The sequence below is a fragment of the Doryrhamphus excisus genome, chromosome 16 (assembly GCF_030265055.1).
Source record: "Doryrhamphus excisus isolate RoL2022-K1 chromosome 16, RoL_Dexc_1.0, whole genome shotgun sequence".
In the NCBI taxonomy this organism is placed as follows: domain Eukaryota; kingdom Metazoa; phylum Chordata; class Actinopteri; order Syngnathiformes; family Syngnathidae; genus Doryrhamphus; species Doryrhamphus excisus.
Window position 1 is genome coordinate 5,129,437 of NC_080481.1, and position 17,028 is coordinate 5,146,464.

General features: G+C 43.0%; 1 protein-coding gene across 2 annotated transcripts in view; it reads left to right on the top strand.

Annotated features, from left to right (window-relative positions):
* Positions 1–17,028, top strand: part of LOC131104092 (nucleolar protein 4-like) — a 54,922-nt gene that overhangs the window by 19,739 nt on the left and 18,155 nt on the right. For both annotated transcript variants that reach the window (XM_058050877.1, XM_058050878.1), the window contains one exon: positions 8,325–8,478. In XM_058050877.1, the coding sequence (XP_057906860.1) occupies positions 8,325–8,478 (154 nt within the window). The remainder of the gene's footprint in view (positions 1–8,324; positions 8,479–17,028) is intronic.

The window sequence follows — 17,028 nt, forward strand, 5'->3', positions numbered from 1 at the left end:
CAAGAACACAGAACACAGTCTGGACTCACTTGTGTTGCTAGCTATTTAGGCAATAATGGCTGTGTGTGGCAGCGGGTGGGCAATGGCTGCTGCTGCACACCAACTACTCTAAAGCCCATCCAAGCTGACTCTCTGTACTCCAGTATTGTTCCATGCCAAGGTGATGCCATGTGAGCGACTAAAAGTGGCTGAATGAGGTGTTTCTGTGTGGACTCCCAATAGATAAGAACCATAAAGCTGCAAATTCTTGCAAGTCAAAGGGTGAAAGGGTCCTCCACACCTTTGTCAACACAACACACCTCTCCCCAAATAGCCTTCAGCTCTGTAACGAAGAACCGGGTAGATATTGTTCTCGTCATTTCCACTAACCCAGTGAGACAATAAGATGCTTTGCTCGTTAGCAGTTCCTTGATAGCGTACTTCCTGCCATGGCTGTTGTCTCATCATACCAATCCAATATTGTCCCCAATACCAGACGGCTCCGTCACTGGCTCCAGCTCAACTACAAAACCATACTTGGCATCACACCTTTCTATCTCTCTTTTCTCTTACATTTTCTCACTCTGCTTACAATCTAAGGTCCAGTAATCACATCAAACTCTCCATCCCCAAAGTTCGTACCGTCAAAATTGGATAAACTCTCTAAAAGTTTCAGCCTTCACATCTCTTTCTGTCTTTAAACAAAACGTGCAACTAATTACATCTGACTCATGCACTTGCTGATTAGGCCAATTGCTTTAATGTTGTTGTTTGATGCTTTTGTATTGTATGTATTGTACCTATTTACTGTATTGATATTTGTCATTTTATATCACGTTGTACTTATTTTCAGCACTCCCCTCTCCCGTCAAAGTGCTTTTGCTCTTTGTTCAGGCTGCATTTGTAAATAAGAATTTGTTCTTAAAATGCTTGCCTGGGTAAATAAAGGTATCAATGTATTGTAATGGCGGCTTTAAACGGCTTTACAGTGGTGTTATCCAATATAGTCGGCAATGTAAGTGTAATAAGCCATTTAAGGCATAAATAAAACAAACTGATGATGATGATGTTTCTTGGGGGACTTAAGTGGTGGGCGGACAGATGTGTGGAGGACAGGAAGTGACGTTGGATTGCTTGTCAAGGCTTATGTCTCTCATCGAACAATTTCTGACACCTAGTGGCCAACGTACAATACTGCATTCACAATTAGACTGCTTCTTCTGCCTTGTGTTTGGATTTTAGTTCATTCAGCCACTTTATGCTTGGAAATGCTTAATGTAGGCCACAAATTAGTACAATTTGCTTAAATATGCACAGGCGATCATTTATGAATGAGTTTTTGAAAAACGGCAATAGAGTGAGGGAGCAAAGTTTGAACCACGATGTAGCGAGGGACGACCGTGCACTGTCAAAAATAAATAGTCGCAGTTCACACATAGCTCACTCCCTCTATCGCTGTTTTCCTAAAATTAATTAATTAATACAAAATGTGCATTCAAATTGAGCACTGTCAAGCACAATCAAATGCAGTATAAGTCATTAACCATTCAACTTGTGAATGTATTAGTCTACAATGGTCACTAGGTGTCAGTAATTTTTTAAGTGTCAGACTTGATCGCCACAACAACAGTCTCTTCTTGCAGGTTTAGGCACTAGATGAACTAGGCACTAGATCAGGGGTCGGGAACCTTTTTGGCTAAGAGAGCCATGAAGGCCAGATATTTTAAAATGTGTATCTGTGAGAGCCATATACATTTTTTAAACATTGAGTGCAATAAAATGTGTGCATTTGTATGTAAGACCAACAGTTTTAGATATAATGGGCTTTAATTACGTAGACCAGGCACACTACCCCATGCCAATGGGGTGTGGCCAGCACACTTTCGTGAACAGCGCAGTGTCCAATAATAAATCAAATACTTGCTGCCATTAATGCAACTTCTGCTGCTGCATGGTTTTGAACCGTATTCAGTACACGTATTTCATTCTTTTGGCCATCTTCATCAAAAGGCTTGGTTCTGCAGCTTTAGCTAGGTGACTATTTGACTAAAGGAGGAAAGTTTATGTTTTTTTTGACATCTCAATGACCGAGGTAGACTACCGCATTACCCAGTAATAATCAAGTTTTGGTGTTTGACCTGGAAAATATCATCAAGAAAGATGGATATGGTCGGCCATATTGCAGTAGAAAATAGATGGACAAATTAAAATGCATAAGAAAGTTTTGATTTTTAATATTATTTTTAACAGTGATTTCTGTGATGTTTACTTTAAAATGTTAGCAAACATACATTTTTATTGTGCTAAATGCTTGAGAGCCAGATACAGTCATCAAAAGAGCCCTACCTGGCTCCCGAGCCATAGGTTCCCTACCTCTGCACTAGATGAACTTACCAAAGACGTAGATGAAAAACCGGCCACAAGGTGGCAGAAATGCATTTAATGAGAAGACTCCCTGCATCTCGCTCATTGAAATACGCTGCACAGCAACCAGGAAGTGAGAAGATATCTCGCCGTGCTGCGTGAAGGAGTTTATGCGTTGAAGGGAAATTTTAACGCATGCGCGCTCAAGTATGTAAACACCCCCTCTGCTCCTCTCACTCGGTACAACGTGAGGTTGACGGGTGCGACCATGTGACTCGCTCGCGTTGTTCTCGCCGAGACATTGCCGCTTTTGTCACATGTTGTCAGCAAGTAGAATCCGACTCGTGCGTCCATGTGTACTGTTGTTCAAGAGTTAGCCTGGAGCTAAAGGCTGCGCTGGTTATCATCACACGTCGGCTAACGTTTACGTCTTTGACACTCACTCGTCATGCCCTGCCGTGTTGAAAGTAACTGGCTGTGTGTTTCTACATGACAGATAAAAGAATATCTGCTGCCGTTGGCTGGCCTTAAACATTGTCCATGAGGCGACATGGTGGCGTACATGAAACTAGCCTGGTCGGTCGCTGACCTTTGCCAGGATGAATGCAATGCTGTGCTGGAATTGCTTCCTGTCAAAGGGAAAGGGGTTAATCGCCGTGCTCGGGCAGATTTGTGACTGACTGGATTAAGGCGGGCTCAGCGTGTTGGACGGTCCGCTAATCTCTGACATCCGTGACCCTGCCGGTGGTCTGTGAGCGACTGGCCGGCCGAGGAACCGGCAGGCTGACATGTGCCACTTGGACTGGAGTGTTTTTAATAAGGCTCCGCTGTTGATTTAGCGCCTCTGCTGTGCTCCTCATCGTGCCTGGCAAGTCAATCATTAGCTCCACGCTATCGCCTCACCTTCGTGCTTCAGTCCCACTTCTGGTTTGTGCTGACAAAGAGTTTTTGGAATTGGAGCCTCCAAGGTTCAACAGAAAGATGAGATTTTCCACAGGTACTAACGTAAATACCGTATACACTTACCTCTTCTTCTTTGTCTGTCCTTTGAGGGTGGTCAGGGTCCAGCGTTGCACACTTGGAACTGTACTCACTGCACTGCAGTATGAATGCACTTAGGCCGTGTAAGTACACAAGTGTGCCAGTTGAGATGCAGCACGGGTGGGCCTACCTCCTGTCTTTGCGACGCTCATGGTTCTTTTGGAAGAACTGGTGCAAAAAAAACACAAATGAATCCAGCTCCTGTGAGGTCGTGCTAAAACTACACCTTGGTGAGGATCTGGATAGAGGTGCTTGTGCAAAAAGCAAAAGTGGTTGCAGTTTGTTTGCATCAGGGGCTAAGTCATGCACTCAGCTACCATCGGGAGGATGGAGCCGTGGTGATGTGTGCAGGACTGGAGAGGAACACATGATCATTTTGTTTTAGCGTTGGCGGTCTTCTAGTTGGCTCAGAAACATGCTCTCAGACTTTTAGCGCCACCTGCTGTTCTGGCACGCTCTTGACAGCTGTCACATGGAGAAATGACTCTTAAAAAGAAGCTTTAACGATCCCACCCTTCCCACTGCACACGCACACACACACACACACACACACACACACAGGGTTTCTCAGCGATCAATAGTCGTCAGTGTAACTCCTTGACCAGAACCCCTGCTAACTGCTGCAGGGTGTGTGTGTGTGTGTCTTATCAATATGACAAGGTCCTCCTCTCTTCCGTGCAGCCTCCAGTCATCTCTGTGAGAGCATGCAGTCCCAACCTCAACCAAATACTCTCCGCTCTCCCGGGACTGACGGGAAGCGTCATCTGTATGACCAGCAGGGGCGCTGTTCCGTCGCGTCCCATGATAGTTTGTGGTGTCATGTTTGCATCACATGCTGAAGTCTCAGATCCTTTCGTCAATGTGGAAGTGTAGCTGGGCACGCCCATATAAGGACTGTGATGTCACTGTGAGCTGGTGTTGTGGCATTGTTGTTTAGACATTTTGGCTAAATACATAGCTAAATTAGTGTCAAAGGGAAAGTTATATATTAGGGCTGTCAAAAATAACACGTTAACGGCGGTAACTAATTTATTTCATTAATTACGTTGATTTTTTTTAGCATAATTAACGCATGCGCATCATGGCAAGCCGACGACGACAGACGGCAACACAGTGTAGCTCCCCACAAGTCACGCAGACTCTGTGGCCTCTTCATAACTTTATTCTAAGCTGAACACATCAACATCAGTACAATTCAAACACCATTTATGTATCTCAACTCTAAAACAAACACGTCTCTAGTCCGTTTGTCATCGCAACACTTCCTCACTAGACAGATCGCCAGATGCCTTCACTGACACCTCCAACATCACAACAATCTTTATTATGGGTGAATGTGTGGTCTACATCCGGGGTCACCCACACGGTGCACCCTTGCACCAAGTCGCTCCTCTGACCACTGGAGTCTCCTGCCAGCCTGCTCTAAAAATCCCCCAAATCGAGCTGCATCTCATTTTTCCCTTGTTATTCTTGTTTACATCACAATTACAAACAAGTATAAACTGGAAAGGACAATATATTCTAAAATACGACACAAGATAGGCACCTGAATGCACCAGGACAGCCGCGCAGGTTTCAGAGTTGACATTTGATGTCCAACTAACAGTGTGGCTTATAAACTTCAGTAACCTGGATATTTGTCATTCCTTCAATGCTAGACGCTGTTGACGCCGTCATATTGGAGTGTTGGGATTCAGCGGCCAAGCTAGGTTAGCCATTGCTACTAATGGATATTGTTAGCATGCTATTTCAGTGTGTTTAGTGTACTGCTTATAACGGAGATGTTATGTTGCTAACTGCTAGCTTTACTTTTTTTGCAGTATGGTAGATGAATATCATTAATTATTCTTAATTAAATCTTAATTATTTCTTAATTCTAAATTAATTATTCTCACAACAACATATAACATATAGTTAAAGGCAAATTGAGCCAATTGTGTGTATCGTGTGAAGTGTGTATCGAGCTGGTAGCCCTTAGCATTCATCAGGACCCAAGACGTAACTCTTGGTTTCAAAAAGAAAAAAAACTGAAATGCAAATAAAAACAATAAGTGGCTATTCTTATCACTCACTTTGTAACCCTTAATGCTCAGTACATTTTACTGCATCCCATAAAATTCACTCTCCACATGTGAATACATCTTAAATGATGTGGTGTTATTGAACGCAACTCCTCATTGCTTATAATAAAAGAATTCAAGTCTGATCCAAATAATCTGATATTAAAGGAACCATCCATCCATCTTCTGTGCCACGTATCCTCACTAGGGTTGCGTGGGTATGCTGGAGCCTATCCCAGCTGACTTACATAAATCAGTGTTGGGTAAATCTCTTAACTTGATTGAAATTTTCAGTTAATTTGGCGCTGTTCATACATACAAATATACATAATCCTGCCCTAGAATTGACCTTTCTCTCAATAAAATACGGTAAAAATGGGCATATTTCAGACATGGTGATTAATCATGATTAATTGATTTGAAAACAGGGAGTAATCCGTTTAAACATTTTAATAATGTGACAGCCCTAATATATATAGCTATAGCTGTAGATATAGATATATGTAGCTATTTATCTGAAACTTCCCTATGTTCCACTGCTGGTAGAGACCAACATTTGCTTTGTGATGAAAGATGAGTGTAACCTCTCCTTTGGTCTACACCATGTGTATATAGCCCAAGAAGAAGACGGCGTTGTGTGTGCCTTGAAAGATCAGTCCAAGTCATGAGAAATGGGCAAAGGTTTATGTTAAAAAGGCTCCACCTTGTTCATGTTTTTCATGAAATAAGCCATTCCAGATTCCTAGTTTTCGTTTCTTGGCTGTGAGACGCGTTCATGTGCTCCATGTAAAGTTTGGTGAATCGCAGCAGGAACATTACAAACAAGATGGCAGTCTCACGTTAGTAAAGACGATGACGAAGGATACCACTGAATCATCTTTGTTATCGTGACCTGTTGCCATGGAGACGTGGCGACACCATGACAAAGGAGGGAGCAGCTCACTCCTGATGCGGGAAAGACGATGCGAGCTGGGGGGATGCATGTGCGGCGTGGAGGAAGGTGGGGGGTCGGTGATGCAGGCACGAGGATGGGGCAGCGAGGATGCTGGGAGTTGGCAGGATGACGGGATGGAGTAGGGGGAAGGGAAGGTAGGAAGCAACGGTGGGGGGGGGGAGGGGGGGGTATGCCAGTCCTGTGGCGAGGGTCCGGCTCATCACAACAAAGAGAACAAAGAGGCGGAGCGAGGGGATAATGAACGTCTGCCTTGATTGATTTTCTTATGAAATGGTTGTCATGCCTGCATCAGACATTGGACTTCCTGTTTGGGGAATCAAACAACCCTTCCTTTTGATTGATTGGCTTCATCGGGATGTTGCTCTGCTACGCACACACTTCCATACTTAGGAACTAAGTGCACACTTAACCTTGCCAGTGGAGCTGCTTCTTTTTCTCTCCTTTTTAATGGTGAATTGCAACCACCCAAGTTAATCCCTCCCCTTCCGAGGTGTCACGGATTGGACACGCCCTATCATTTTATTATCTTGACATTATTTGGTGGAATATTTGTTGTTTTTATTTATGTAATTTTTTACGTATTTGATATCCTTTATTTTTGGTATTCCATATTTAGAGGGCTCTAATAATGTAAAAAAGAGTATTTAGAAGGTGGTAGACAGGTTTTTGATGCCTCATATGTCTGACATTCTGTTATCATGTCTACTGTATTGGGGAATAGGAGTGTAAATGTGACTATAGGGGTGTTATTTCATGTCCAGAGGGCTCTAATAATGTTTAAAAAACGTATTTAGAAGGCTGTAAACAGGTGTTCTGTGTTGTAACTGAAAATTCTCCTTTTAGGCATTTCTCAAAGCCTCACTTTTATCAATCTTCCATCAGTAAAAAATAGGCGAGCAAAGAGGTGCTTAATTCTTCCCGGCTGCACTGTAGTGTCTTTATGCCTCTCACCGGCGCCCTCTAGCTGAGCGTCAACCTGTCATTCCCGAAAAGACTTTGCTCAGGTCCTCATTAACCACCAGAGGGCGATGCTTTGAATGGCCACTGATTTGGACACCTTTGACACGCGTGGCAGTTGTGACGACTCAGCAGGTCTTCTCGTTGTGTCGTCAGGGTTTGTGGGCCGCGAGGATGAGGAGGATAATCCATGGTGACGCTCCTGGGGAACTCCCTGTGAGGGGCGCCACTTTCATGGACAGATATGGGTCAGCGCTGCAGGGTGTTGTCGCTGTTTGCATTCATACTATGATCAGTACTATAATCCAACAAACTGTCATTAAAGATACAAGGATTTTAATTATCTGATTTAATCTCTTTCATTCATTGAAGACAAAGACTATCAGGCTCCAAGAAAATAGAGATTATTCAATGACATCATGTCAGTCATAATCATAAATAACAACAATGGTGACGCTTTCATCTTTCATTGAAACATAACAAACATATGACGGGCGCCACATTGGAGAAAAAATTCAAAGTCGTACGTTTATCAGAAAAAAAGCTTTCTCAGGCAATGCCTGTAACATAAAGTCCCCAGTTTTTGTTTTTGTTTTTACGAGAAAATGTAAATAAAAAAACGTTTGTTTGTTTTTGTTTGTTGCTAAAACCCAAATGTATTTTTATAATAAGTTTATCATAAATATGATTTTTATATTATTATATATATTATAAATATTATTGTTTGTATTTATAAAGAAATAATATATTTGGTAAATATTATTGAAACATTTATTACAGTATAGAATGATTTATATATAATATACAAATATGTAATCATTTATGATTGAATAATATTAAAAATAACAAATAAAAAGGATGATACATATCTGAACTGAATATTAAAGATATTCATATTGGCTAACCAGCCAATATGTCAGCTTTTTACCACCTGACGGGACCACTTCCTGTTTGTGTGCCCTGGCCAGGATGACGTCTCAGTGAGCAGCGAAGACGAGCCCGACATGAGCGAGCCCTCGTGGCTAGCGGCCGACCCGGGAGCGCTGGCCCAGCTGACTCCGGCGGTACGAGGGGACAGGATGCGCCACAGTCCCAACAACGCCAGCAACAAGGACGATGACGGTAAGCAACCCTGCCTTTACAGACTCTCATACATGAGATGAATGAAATGCAGTCGTGGTGAAAAGGAGCCTTCGTGTGGGGAAGTATTTACTTGGCGGACCTCCCGCATGGTGACAAACGCCAGTGAAAGCTGACTGAATCTCCTCGTCCAGAGCGTGAATAGAAGCTAGCAGAGGTTAGCTTCCTTTAGGACGCCACATATTTGTGTGTGGGCTGGATGAGTGTATTTTCACAACGTTGTGTTTTAATTCTCTAATATAAGGAAGGTTTTACAATGTCTGATGAAGATGTGCAGTGAAAAAAAGTATCATACAAATATCTTCCGTATGAAGTTGGAATGGCATGGGTGACTACATCTTCCTTCATGACTAGCACAGGCATTACAGTTGGTTGGATACTAAGTATCCATGTGTGAAGAGACTGACATCCATTAGAAACGTTAGCTTAAGTGGGAAGGCCCTCGGTCTTGATGGTATACCTGTGGAGGTATGGAAGTGTCTCGGAGAGGTAGCAGTAGAGTTCCTGACCGGGTTGTTCAATAGGATCTTAGGTGGTGAGAAGATGCCTCAGGAATGGAGGAGAAGTGTGTTGGTGGCCATTTTCAAGAACAAGGGTGATGTGCAGTGCTGTGGCAACTACAGAGGTATAAAGCTAATGAGCCAAACAATGAAGTTATGGGAAAGAGTAGTTGAAGCTAGACTAAGGGCAGGAGTCAGCATCTGTGAGCAGCAGTATGGTTGCCAAAAAAGACTACTACAAATGCAGTATTTGCTTTAAGAATGTTCATAGAGAAGTACAGAGAAGGTCAGAGGGAGCTGTATTGTGTCTTTGTAGATGTGGAGAAAGCCTATGATGGGTGCCTAGAGAGGAACTGTGGTATTGTATGAGGAAGTCTGGAGTGACAGAGAAGTATGTTCAAGTGGTGCAGGACATGTATGAGGACTGGAAGACAGGGGTAAGATGTGCTGGAGGTGTGACAGAAGAGTTCAAGGTGGCGGTGGGACTGCATCAGGGATCAGCTCTGAGCCCCTTTCTTGTTTGCTATGTATGGTGATGGACAGGCTGACATGAGCTTAGACAAGGATCTCCATGGACTATGATGTTTGCAGATGACATGAGAGAAGCGATACAGAAGGTGGAGAATTTGAAGTACCTGGGGTCAACAGTCCAGAACAATGGAGATTGTGAAAAGGAGGTGAAAAAGCGTGTGCAGGCAGGATGGAACGGGTGGATAAAAGTGTCAGGCGTGATGTGTGATAGAAGAGTTTCAGCTAAAATGAAAGGAAAGGTATACAAAACTGTGGTGAGACCAGCCATGTTTGGTCTAGAGACAGTGCCACTGAGGAAATGACAGGAAGCAGAACTGGTGTTTGCAGAGAGGAGGATGCCGAGGTTCACATTGGGAGTGACCAGGATGGATAGGATCAGAGAGAGAGAGAGAGAGAGAAAGATATACAGAAGACAGGGTTGGATGGAGGAGATTGATTTGCTGTGGTGACCCCTGAAGGGAAAAGCCCAAAGAGAAAACCAGTTTCTTCCCAATAAATACATGTTTGCCATTTTAGACAAGTCTATTTCATAATATGGCATAGGGTTTGTAGCTTTTTATCCAAGACTCTGCTGAATTCACATTTTATATCCTTTTACATCGTCATATTGTGATATTGTGATACTTCCCAAAAATATCCTGATTCATGTTAAACCAGTCTAAAATCTCTCTTAAAACCCTCTTCAATTCCTTATAAAGTCCACTGAAACCTTTCTTAAACCCTTCTTCCACCCTCTTGAACCCCACTTAAACCTCTCTTGAATAAACCCCTACCCGTGTTAATCCCCTTCAATTCTTTTAAAACCTCCCTGAAACCCCCCTTCAACTCTTCTTCACCATCTTTGTAACACCTCTTTCACCCACCCCTCCTGAAACTCTCTTAAACCCAACTTAGACCAGTCTTAAACCCCTTTTAAAGCCTCTTGAACAACACTTGAACAAGCCTCTCTTAATCTTAAAATGGCAATGTTACAAAAGTTATAGAATAAAATGTTCAACATGTTTGACATAAAAGTTTTTTAAAGATTAAGATTAAGATATGCCTTTATTCGTCCCTCAGTGGGGAATTTGTAAAATTCTAGAAAGTAAAAGTGTTACAAAATAGAAAATAAACAGAAATAAAAATGACCATGTAACTACAAAGAATAATTTTTAAATGACTTGCATTTCAGCAAAAAAAATAAAAATGACATGAAAGTGCAAAAAAGTAACAAAATAAACCAAATAAATAGCATCAATTACAGCTGGGATAGGCTCCAGAACACCTGCAACCCTTGTGAGGATAAGCAGGAAAAAATGAATGAATTAATGTAAAATGAATTTTAAAAAATGCGTTCAATAATCGTCAAAAAGGTAGGACAAATTGCAGCTCGCATTAGAATTTAAAACCAGTAACATTAATAAACAAATCTTATTTTGAGCTGACACTGTCATCAAAAACATGTTTGTGTCAGTGTGAGAGATCTCACTCGCTCACATTTTGTGGGCGAGTTTAAGAGCTAATATGCTAATAATAAAGAAGAATAGTCGTAAAAAAATAGGCTTGCTGACTGTATTGTTTTAAATAAAGCCCATACTTCCAAAATGTATAGCCTTTTACATAATATTTGATGTCATTATCGTTGTACTTGCCCATCAAATCATTTACCACAAGCGATTTCCCCTACTTATTATAGATAAAAACTAATTTTTATCTGTGATTAAATGCGATGAATTCTGAGTTAACTATAGCCAAAATGCGATTCATAGTGATCAAATGTTTATCCATGTATCCATGTCAAAAGCAACAATCCTCTTTGGCCACAGTTATTTTTGTAGCATTTCCTTGAAAGTGCTGCTGTGGCTTAGCTGTCCTCCCAGCACTAACCGCGCTTCTAAGTGTGGGAGGAGGAGCTAAGCGCGGTCCCGTGAATATTTAATGAGCTCATTTGTCTTCCCGCTGATGGAGGAGTCACTTTTCTCATGACAAACAAGTCGTTAGCGCCTGTGAGCAACGAGCGTGTGTCAACAGTGTACTTTTTATTGGCATGAAGTTCCATTGGAAAGTTCTTACTGGTTTCACATGTCTCACCCGATTCACACCAGTCCAACATGGAAACACATTCCACACTTCTGGTAGGTCCATGTTCAGATCGCCGTAGAACCCAAGATTCTGTGCGCCTTGAAAGATCAGTCCAAATAGTGTAAGATGGCCGTTACTGAAGGGGGTGTCCAAAAGGAGAACTATTTGCCCTTGGTCACCCATCAAAGCAGTATCTAAACACGACACTCGCACAGCTCTCTGGTTCTACCATATCTTACTTATTGTGTGGAAATATGGGGTAATGACTATAAAAGCAATCTTCACTTGCTAAATGTACTGGAAAAAAGGTCAGTAAGGATAATTCATAATGCCGCCTACAGAGAACTCCTTATTTCTAAAATCACAAATACTTCAACTTGCTGATATAGTTAATCTTCGAACAGCTAAAATAATGCATAAGGCCAAAAATAACCAATTAGCTAAAAATGTCATCCAATACTTCTCTACAAGAGAGGAGAAATATGATCTCAGGGAAGAACTACATTTGAAACACTTATATGCTAGGACTATGTTAAAAAGCCACAGCATTTCAGTATGTGGAATCAAACTATGGAATGGATTGAGTAAGGACCTCAAACAATGCACAACGATGAGCCAATTCAAGAAACAATACAAGCAGTTGATGTTTGCTAAATACAAGGATGAAGAGTCTTGAACCAGTCATGACGTGCTATACATATCACTATATTGACACTTACTATGGTACCCATTATGTCATTGTATGGTCATATCACCTTGTACTTCGGTACGAGGTGCGTTATTTAAAAAACAAAAAAACAAAACCTAAATTGTATTATGGAAAGCAGGAAGTGAACAAATGTAATGTGGAACTGTGAACTGATTATGTGATGCATTCAATTGTAATCTGATGCATGTTCAAATTAAATAAAACCATTACCATTACCATTACCAGATCAGCTTTGACCTTGGAAATCAGCCATGGACATTTTTGCCAAACCAAGCCACTAACTGGTTGTCTCAAATTGATTTGGTCCATGTAGGGCCCAAGCAATTCCTTAATTCATCCAAAAACAAGCTTCAGGTGACTCCATCGGAAAATAATCATTACTTGCAGCCCCGACTGGGAATAATGGGTATCCTTGGGTCGGAAAATACAACATTGCAGGGAAACCCATCCTTTTTGAAGAAAGGTTGGACTCCCGTCTTTCATCTACCTTTTCCTGTTGTTTAGTGATCAGCAGTAGAACATAGGTACGTTTCAGGAAATTATCAGCTCCCGACTAGAAAAGGGAGAAGTGAAGAGACATTTCAAGCATAACTTTCACTCTGTCACAAATATTGTTTGCTCTTGTGACAGCTCACATCGCAACCAACAACGATACCAACATGAAGAACACAACAAAAGGGTTGTTTTACATCCAAATGTGTCAACTACTTACAATCTTCAACTTTGGAACACTCCTCCTCTGCCGAGCTCTTATCAAAATCACCTCTGCCACCTTGTGGCCATTTCTATGGCTTAGAATTGCTCTGAAGCTTAACACATTAGTGGGCAGCTCTTTCAGCTTCTCACGCCAATAAATGCGCAATTATGTTCTTGGGACCAGGCTTCGGGCTTTGAATGAGGGAATTGATAATCCACGAGTCGTTGATTCATTGATGAATTGTTGCAGGTCGAACCCATATTATTACCCATATTATAACCCCCATTATTTTTTGGACAATTTTATTCAACCCATTCAAACCATTCCAACATAAAATCATTCACATCAGTCAGTACGACCCAACTAACAATGTTCCACATCCCAAAACTGCCCACTGCCCAGAAGAGAGCTCCATACTGGCAGATTTTGGCTGAACTTTCAAGACCCACAGAATCTTGTGTCTGAGGACCACATAAACATTGAAACTATACAAAGAAACTTTAGACTGGCTTCTTTGACCAGAAAAAGAGAGTTTGTTTCTATCCTTTTGGAGTCTTTATAAATCGGCAGTAGAACATCAGTTGGTTTTGATCAAAACCAGAGAAAATGCAGAGAAGCAAGACCAAGCAGAATGGTGACACCTCAAACATCTGTTTGTTGAGCAGTTGTTCATCCATCCATCCATTTTCTAGGCCGCTTATCCTCACTAGGGTGGTGGGCATGCTGGAGCCTATCCCAGCTTTCTTTGGGCGAGAGGCGGGGTACAGATCCACAGCCAGACAAACATCTGTCTTTTTCATATCCAAGCTGTTGCTGCCAATTGGAGGGAAATAGAACTTTTGCCCACTTGCTGGGTCAAGTCTGAAGTTCACACTCACGATGCATATAGCTCTTTATGTTATCTATGTTATCTATGTTATCGGGCTCTTCTTTCAATCAGATGTGTCCGTCATCTGCCACACTCTTTTGGTGTTCTCCATATTTCCAAGCGCTTCATTTTCCGCCTTCTTCATCGTCACTTTGGTTTTTCTCCACATTCCTACATGTTCATGCTCCCACTCTTCTCCTTCTCAACCTCGACGCTGGTGTTTCCAGGTCCAGGTCGCTATGATCTTCCCTTTTCCCATCCTTCCGTGTTGTCCACGTTGGCGTATGTCCATCATCTTCATCATGTGAAATACATTTACAATGCGTCCAAACGCTGACATACTGCTCATGTAAATGTCACGTGACACGCTGATGGCGGCATGCTGGCCAGGAACGCCAACAGGAAGTCATTTCCAGATCACTTTTGAGTTTCCGTGTCATTTCGCTCCCGTCTGTCCAGCGGTGACTGTCAATCATCCTTGAAGAGCTTTCCAGAGCTGCCATCACCGCTGAGTGCACAGACGCAAGGCGGGATGGAGGTCACCGGCTCTTAAAAGTCTTTCAACTCACCCCATTTGGAGCGTGCGCGTGCACGTGCACGGATGAATGACAGCTGTGCACTGCTCCCCGCTGACAAGCTAATAGTCCTGTCCGAGTGGAGGATCAAAGTGCAGCCCCGACAGGACGAGGGCGACGGGTCCTGCTGTGTCTTTGTGTGTAAAATCATCTGTTCCAGGGTCAAACTGTCAAAGTTGACACAATTCACGTGTAAAACTGTAAAGAACCATTAAGACACTGAGACTCAAGTTGCTTTTTAACGTTCTGTCACACGGGCAGTGAAAAAAAAACAGCAAATGTCAATGAATAGGGTATTAACACTCAGGACACAAACACCCGGTGAAGCTAAAGTGAAAGGAAGTGCTGTTTATTTAGTTTGATAAGGTTGAGGAATGCAGGAAAATGACAACACGGGGGCAGGTCAGTTCCGTGGAAAGTGGACATTTTGGGGAATGTGGAAAGTTGCTTTCCCAAATGAGCAGGACGGTAGAGAGTTTCCATGATGGAGCGGTTTGAATCGAACACAGAACGTGGAATTCGGTACGGATGCTTAACTCATTCACTGCCAAAGACGAAGACTGCGAAGAAACTGGGGGACAAATGATGCACCCAGAAAGAAAAAGAATGTGAAAGTGTGTGAGAACATCTTGGACTAATCAGGAAGAGTGAAATATGGAGCACACAGGGCACAGGGAAACAGGGAAGAGTATGGTCAGCAGACTGGAAGGCAGAGGAGAGGATGATCTGAAAGCCGAGCTCTCATTTCCTGTCCTGGGATCAGTTTTCTGAGCAGATCCAGCGCTCTGGTTTGGCAGATGTTTAATTTGGAATAATCCGGATCAAGAGCAGCGACGTGGATGGAGTGTAGGACCATGGATCGGGCTAATCCTGGGCTCTCACTGACCAGCGCCATCTTTCATCTGTGGCCAGGTTCTTCCTGGATGGTCAGGAAGTCCAGAGGGTCCAGGGCTGTGCTTCCATCCATCCATACTTACTCCACAGTGTTCTTGTTGAAGCTTGGAGCGAGAAAGATCTCAGTCACCTCCTGGCTGAGCCTGGAAAGCGTCCTCTGGTGCGCGCGCGCACACACACACACACACACACACACACAGCGCTGGTGCATCCTCTCATGTGTCTCTTATCGGTGCAGGAAAGTAGGCCAGCGGCAAACAACCCCCCCCCCAGCCCATCGATGGGATTGAGGAGGTGAGGAAGAGGAGGAGGGTCAGGATGGAGGCTAGAGCTGCTACATGCCATTAATGTGTGGAGAGAGAGACGATGTTAGATGGAGGATTGCTGTTCATTAAAGTCATTAAAGAGCGTTTTTCATCACTGTTAAATAATCCTCCAATAGTCTGCAAGAAGTGTGTTAGCTTGGATGCTGGAACGGTTTTTGGCCACGCATTGTTTTGTGCTAGGGTGGGGCCATATTTTGTATATAGCTGTATAGATACTTCCAATGATAGGAAATGGCTGATACCGGGACAAATGATGACAAAGCCGAGGGTGGATACATGAGATAATGAAATGCTGTCATGAGAAGGAACCTTCGTGTGGGGAAGTATTTACTTGGCGGACATCCCGACCTAAACGGGTTCAAATGGTGACCAACGCTGATGAAATCTGTCCGAATCTCCCCGTCCATAAATAGAAGCTAGCAGGGGTTAGCTTCATTTAGGACGCCAAGTAAAGTTGTGTTTTAACGCTCTAATGTAAGGAACAGCTGCTGAACCCCAGATGATGTACTGCTACTACAGCTTGCTCTTCGCGTCAGACTTCAGCAACAGTTTGGTGGATCATCCAGCTTCGGATTGGCTCATGTTTGCTCAACAGTCCCGTCAAGTGCAGTTGACTGATGTGCTAACAACACAGGGAGTTCTTTGAGAAAAGTGAGAAGCAGAGTGGGGGGAAGGCATGCCGATACTGTGTACAGTACCTGGGCATGCCCATATGAGGAAGTCCGGGTCAGTGGAAGTGGCTTGTAGAGCCATCCAAAACTGTTTTCATGGCTCACTTCCACATGCGCACACCTCATTATGTGACGCGTTGGCTTTCTACCAACATTCATAGGTCCGAAAAGATGCAATGCATAGTATGTCCCCTTTAAAATGATGGTGAGCGTATACACGGGGCGGGCTCATCTAGCGAGGCGCAGGTCAGAAGCGGTGCTGGTGGTGTGATGACGTCACCCTTCCATCGCAGGAAGACATTCGCCCAAACATTAAACGCTGTAGTGATGCGTTGTTTCCATGCCTTTTTTGGTTTTGCTATGATGTTGTTGCTATGATGTTGCCCATGACTGTATGCTAGATGCTAGCGTGTGTGCACGCGTTAGTTAATAATTCAACGGCAACGGGAGGCTGCGCAGCAGATAGCATCCGTCACACACCAGCTACTAACTAGGCTAACATGTTGTGTTGGCAGTAGTCAAGTCCCGCTGTGATGGACACCAACCTGTTGACATTATTATGCTGTGTTATTTTGTGTGTGTGTGTGTGTGTCTCGAATACACACATCATATGCTATATATAAAGACCATTTTCGTATCATGCCGTCAGTACACTTCAGTAAGTACTATGCACGCTGTGTAGTGCTGTCCCACATCCAAA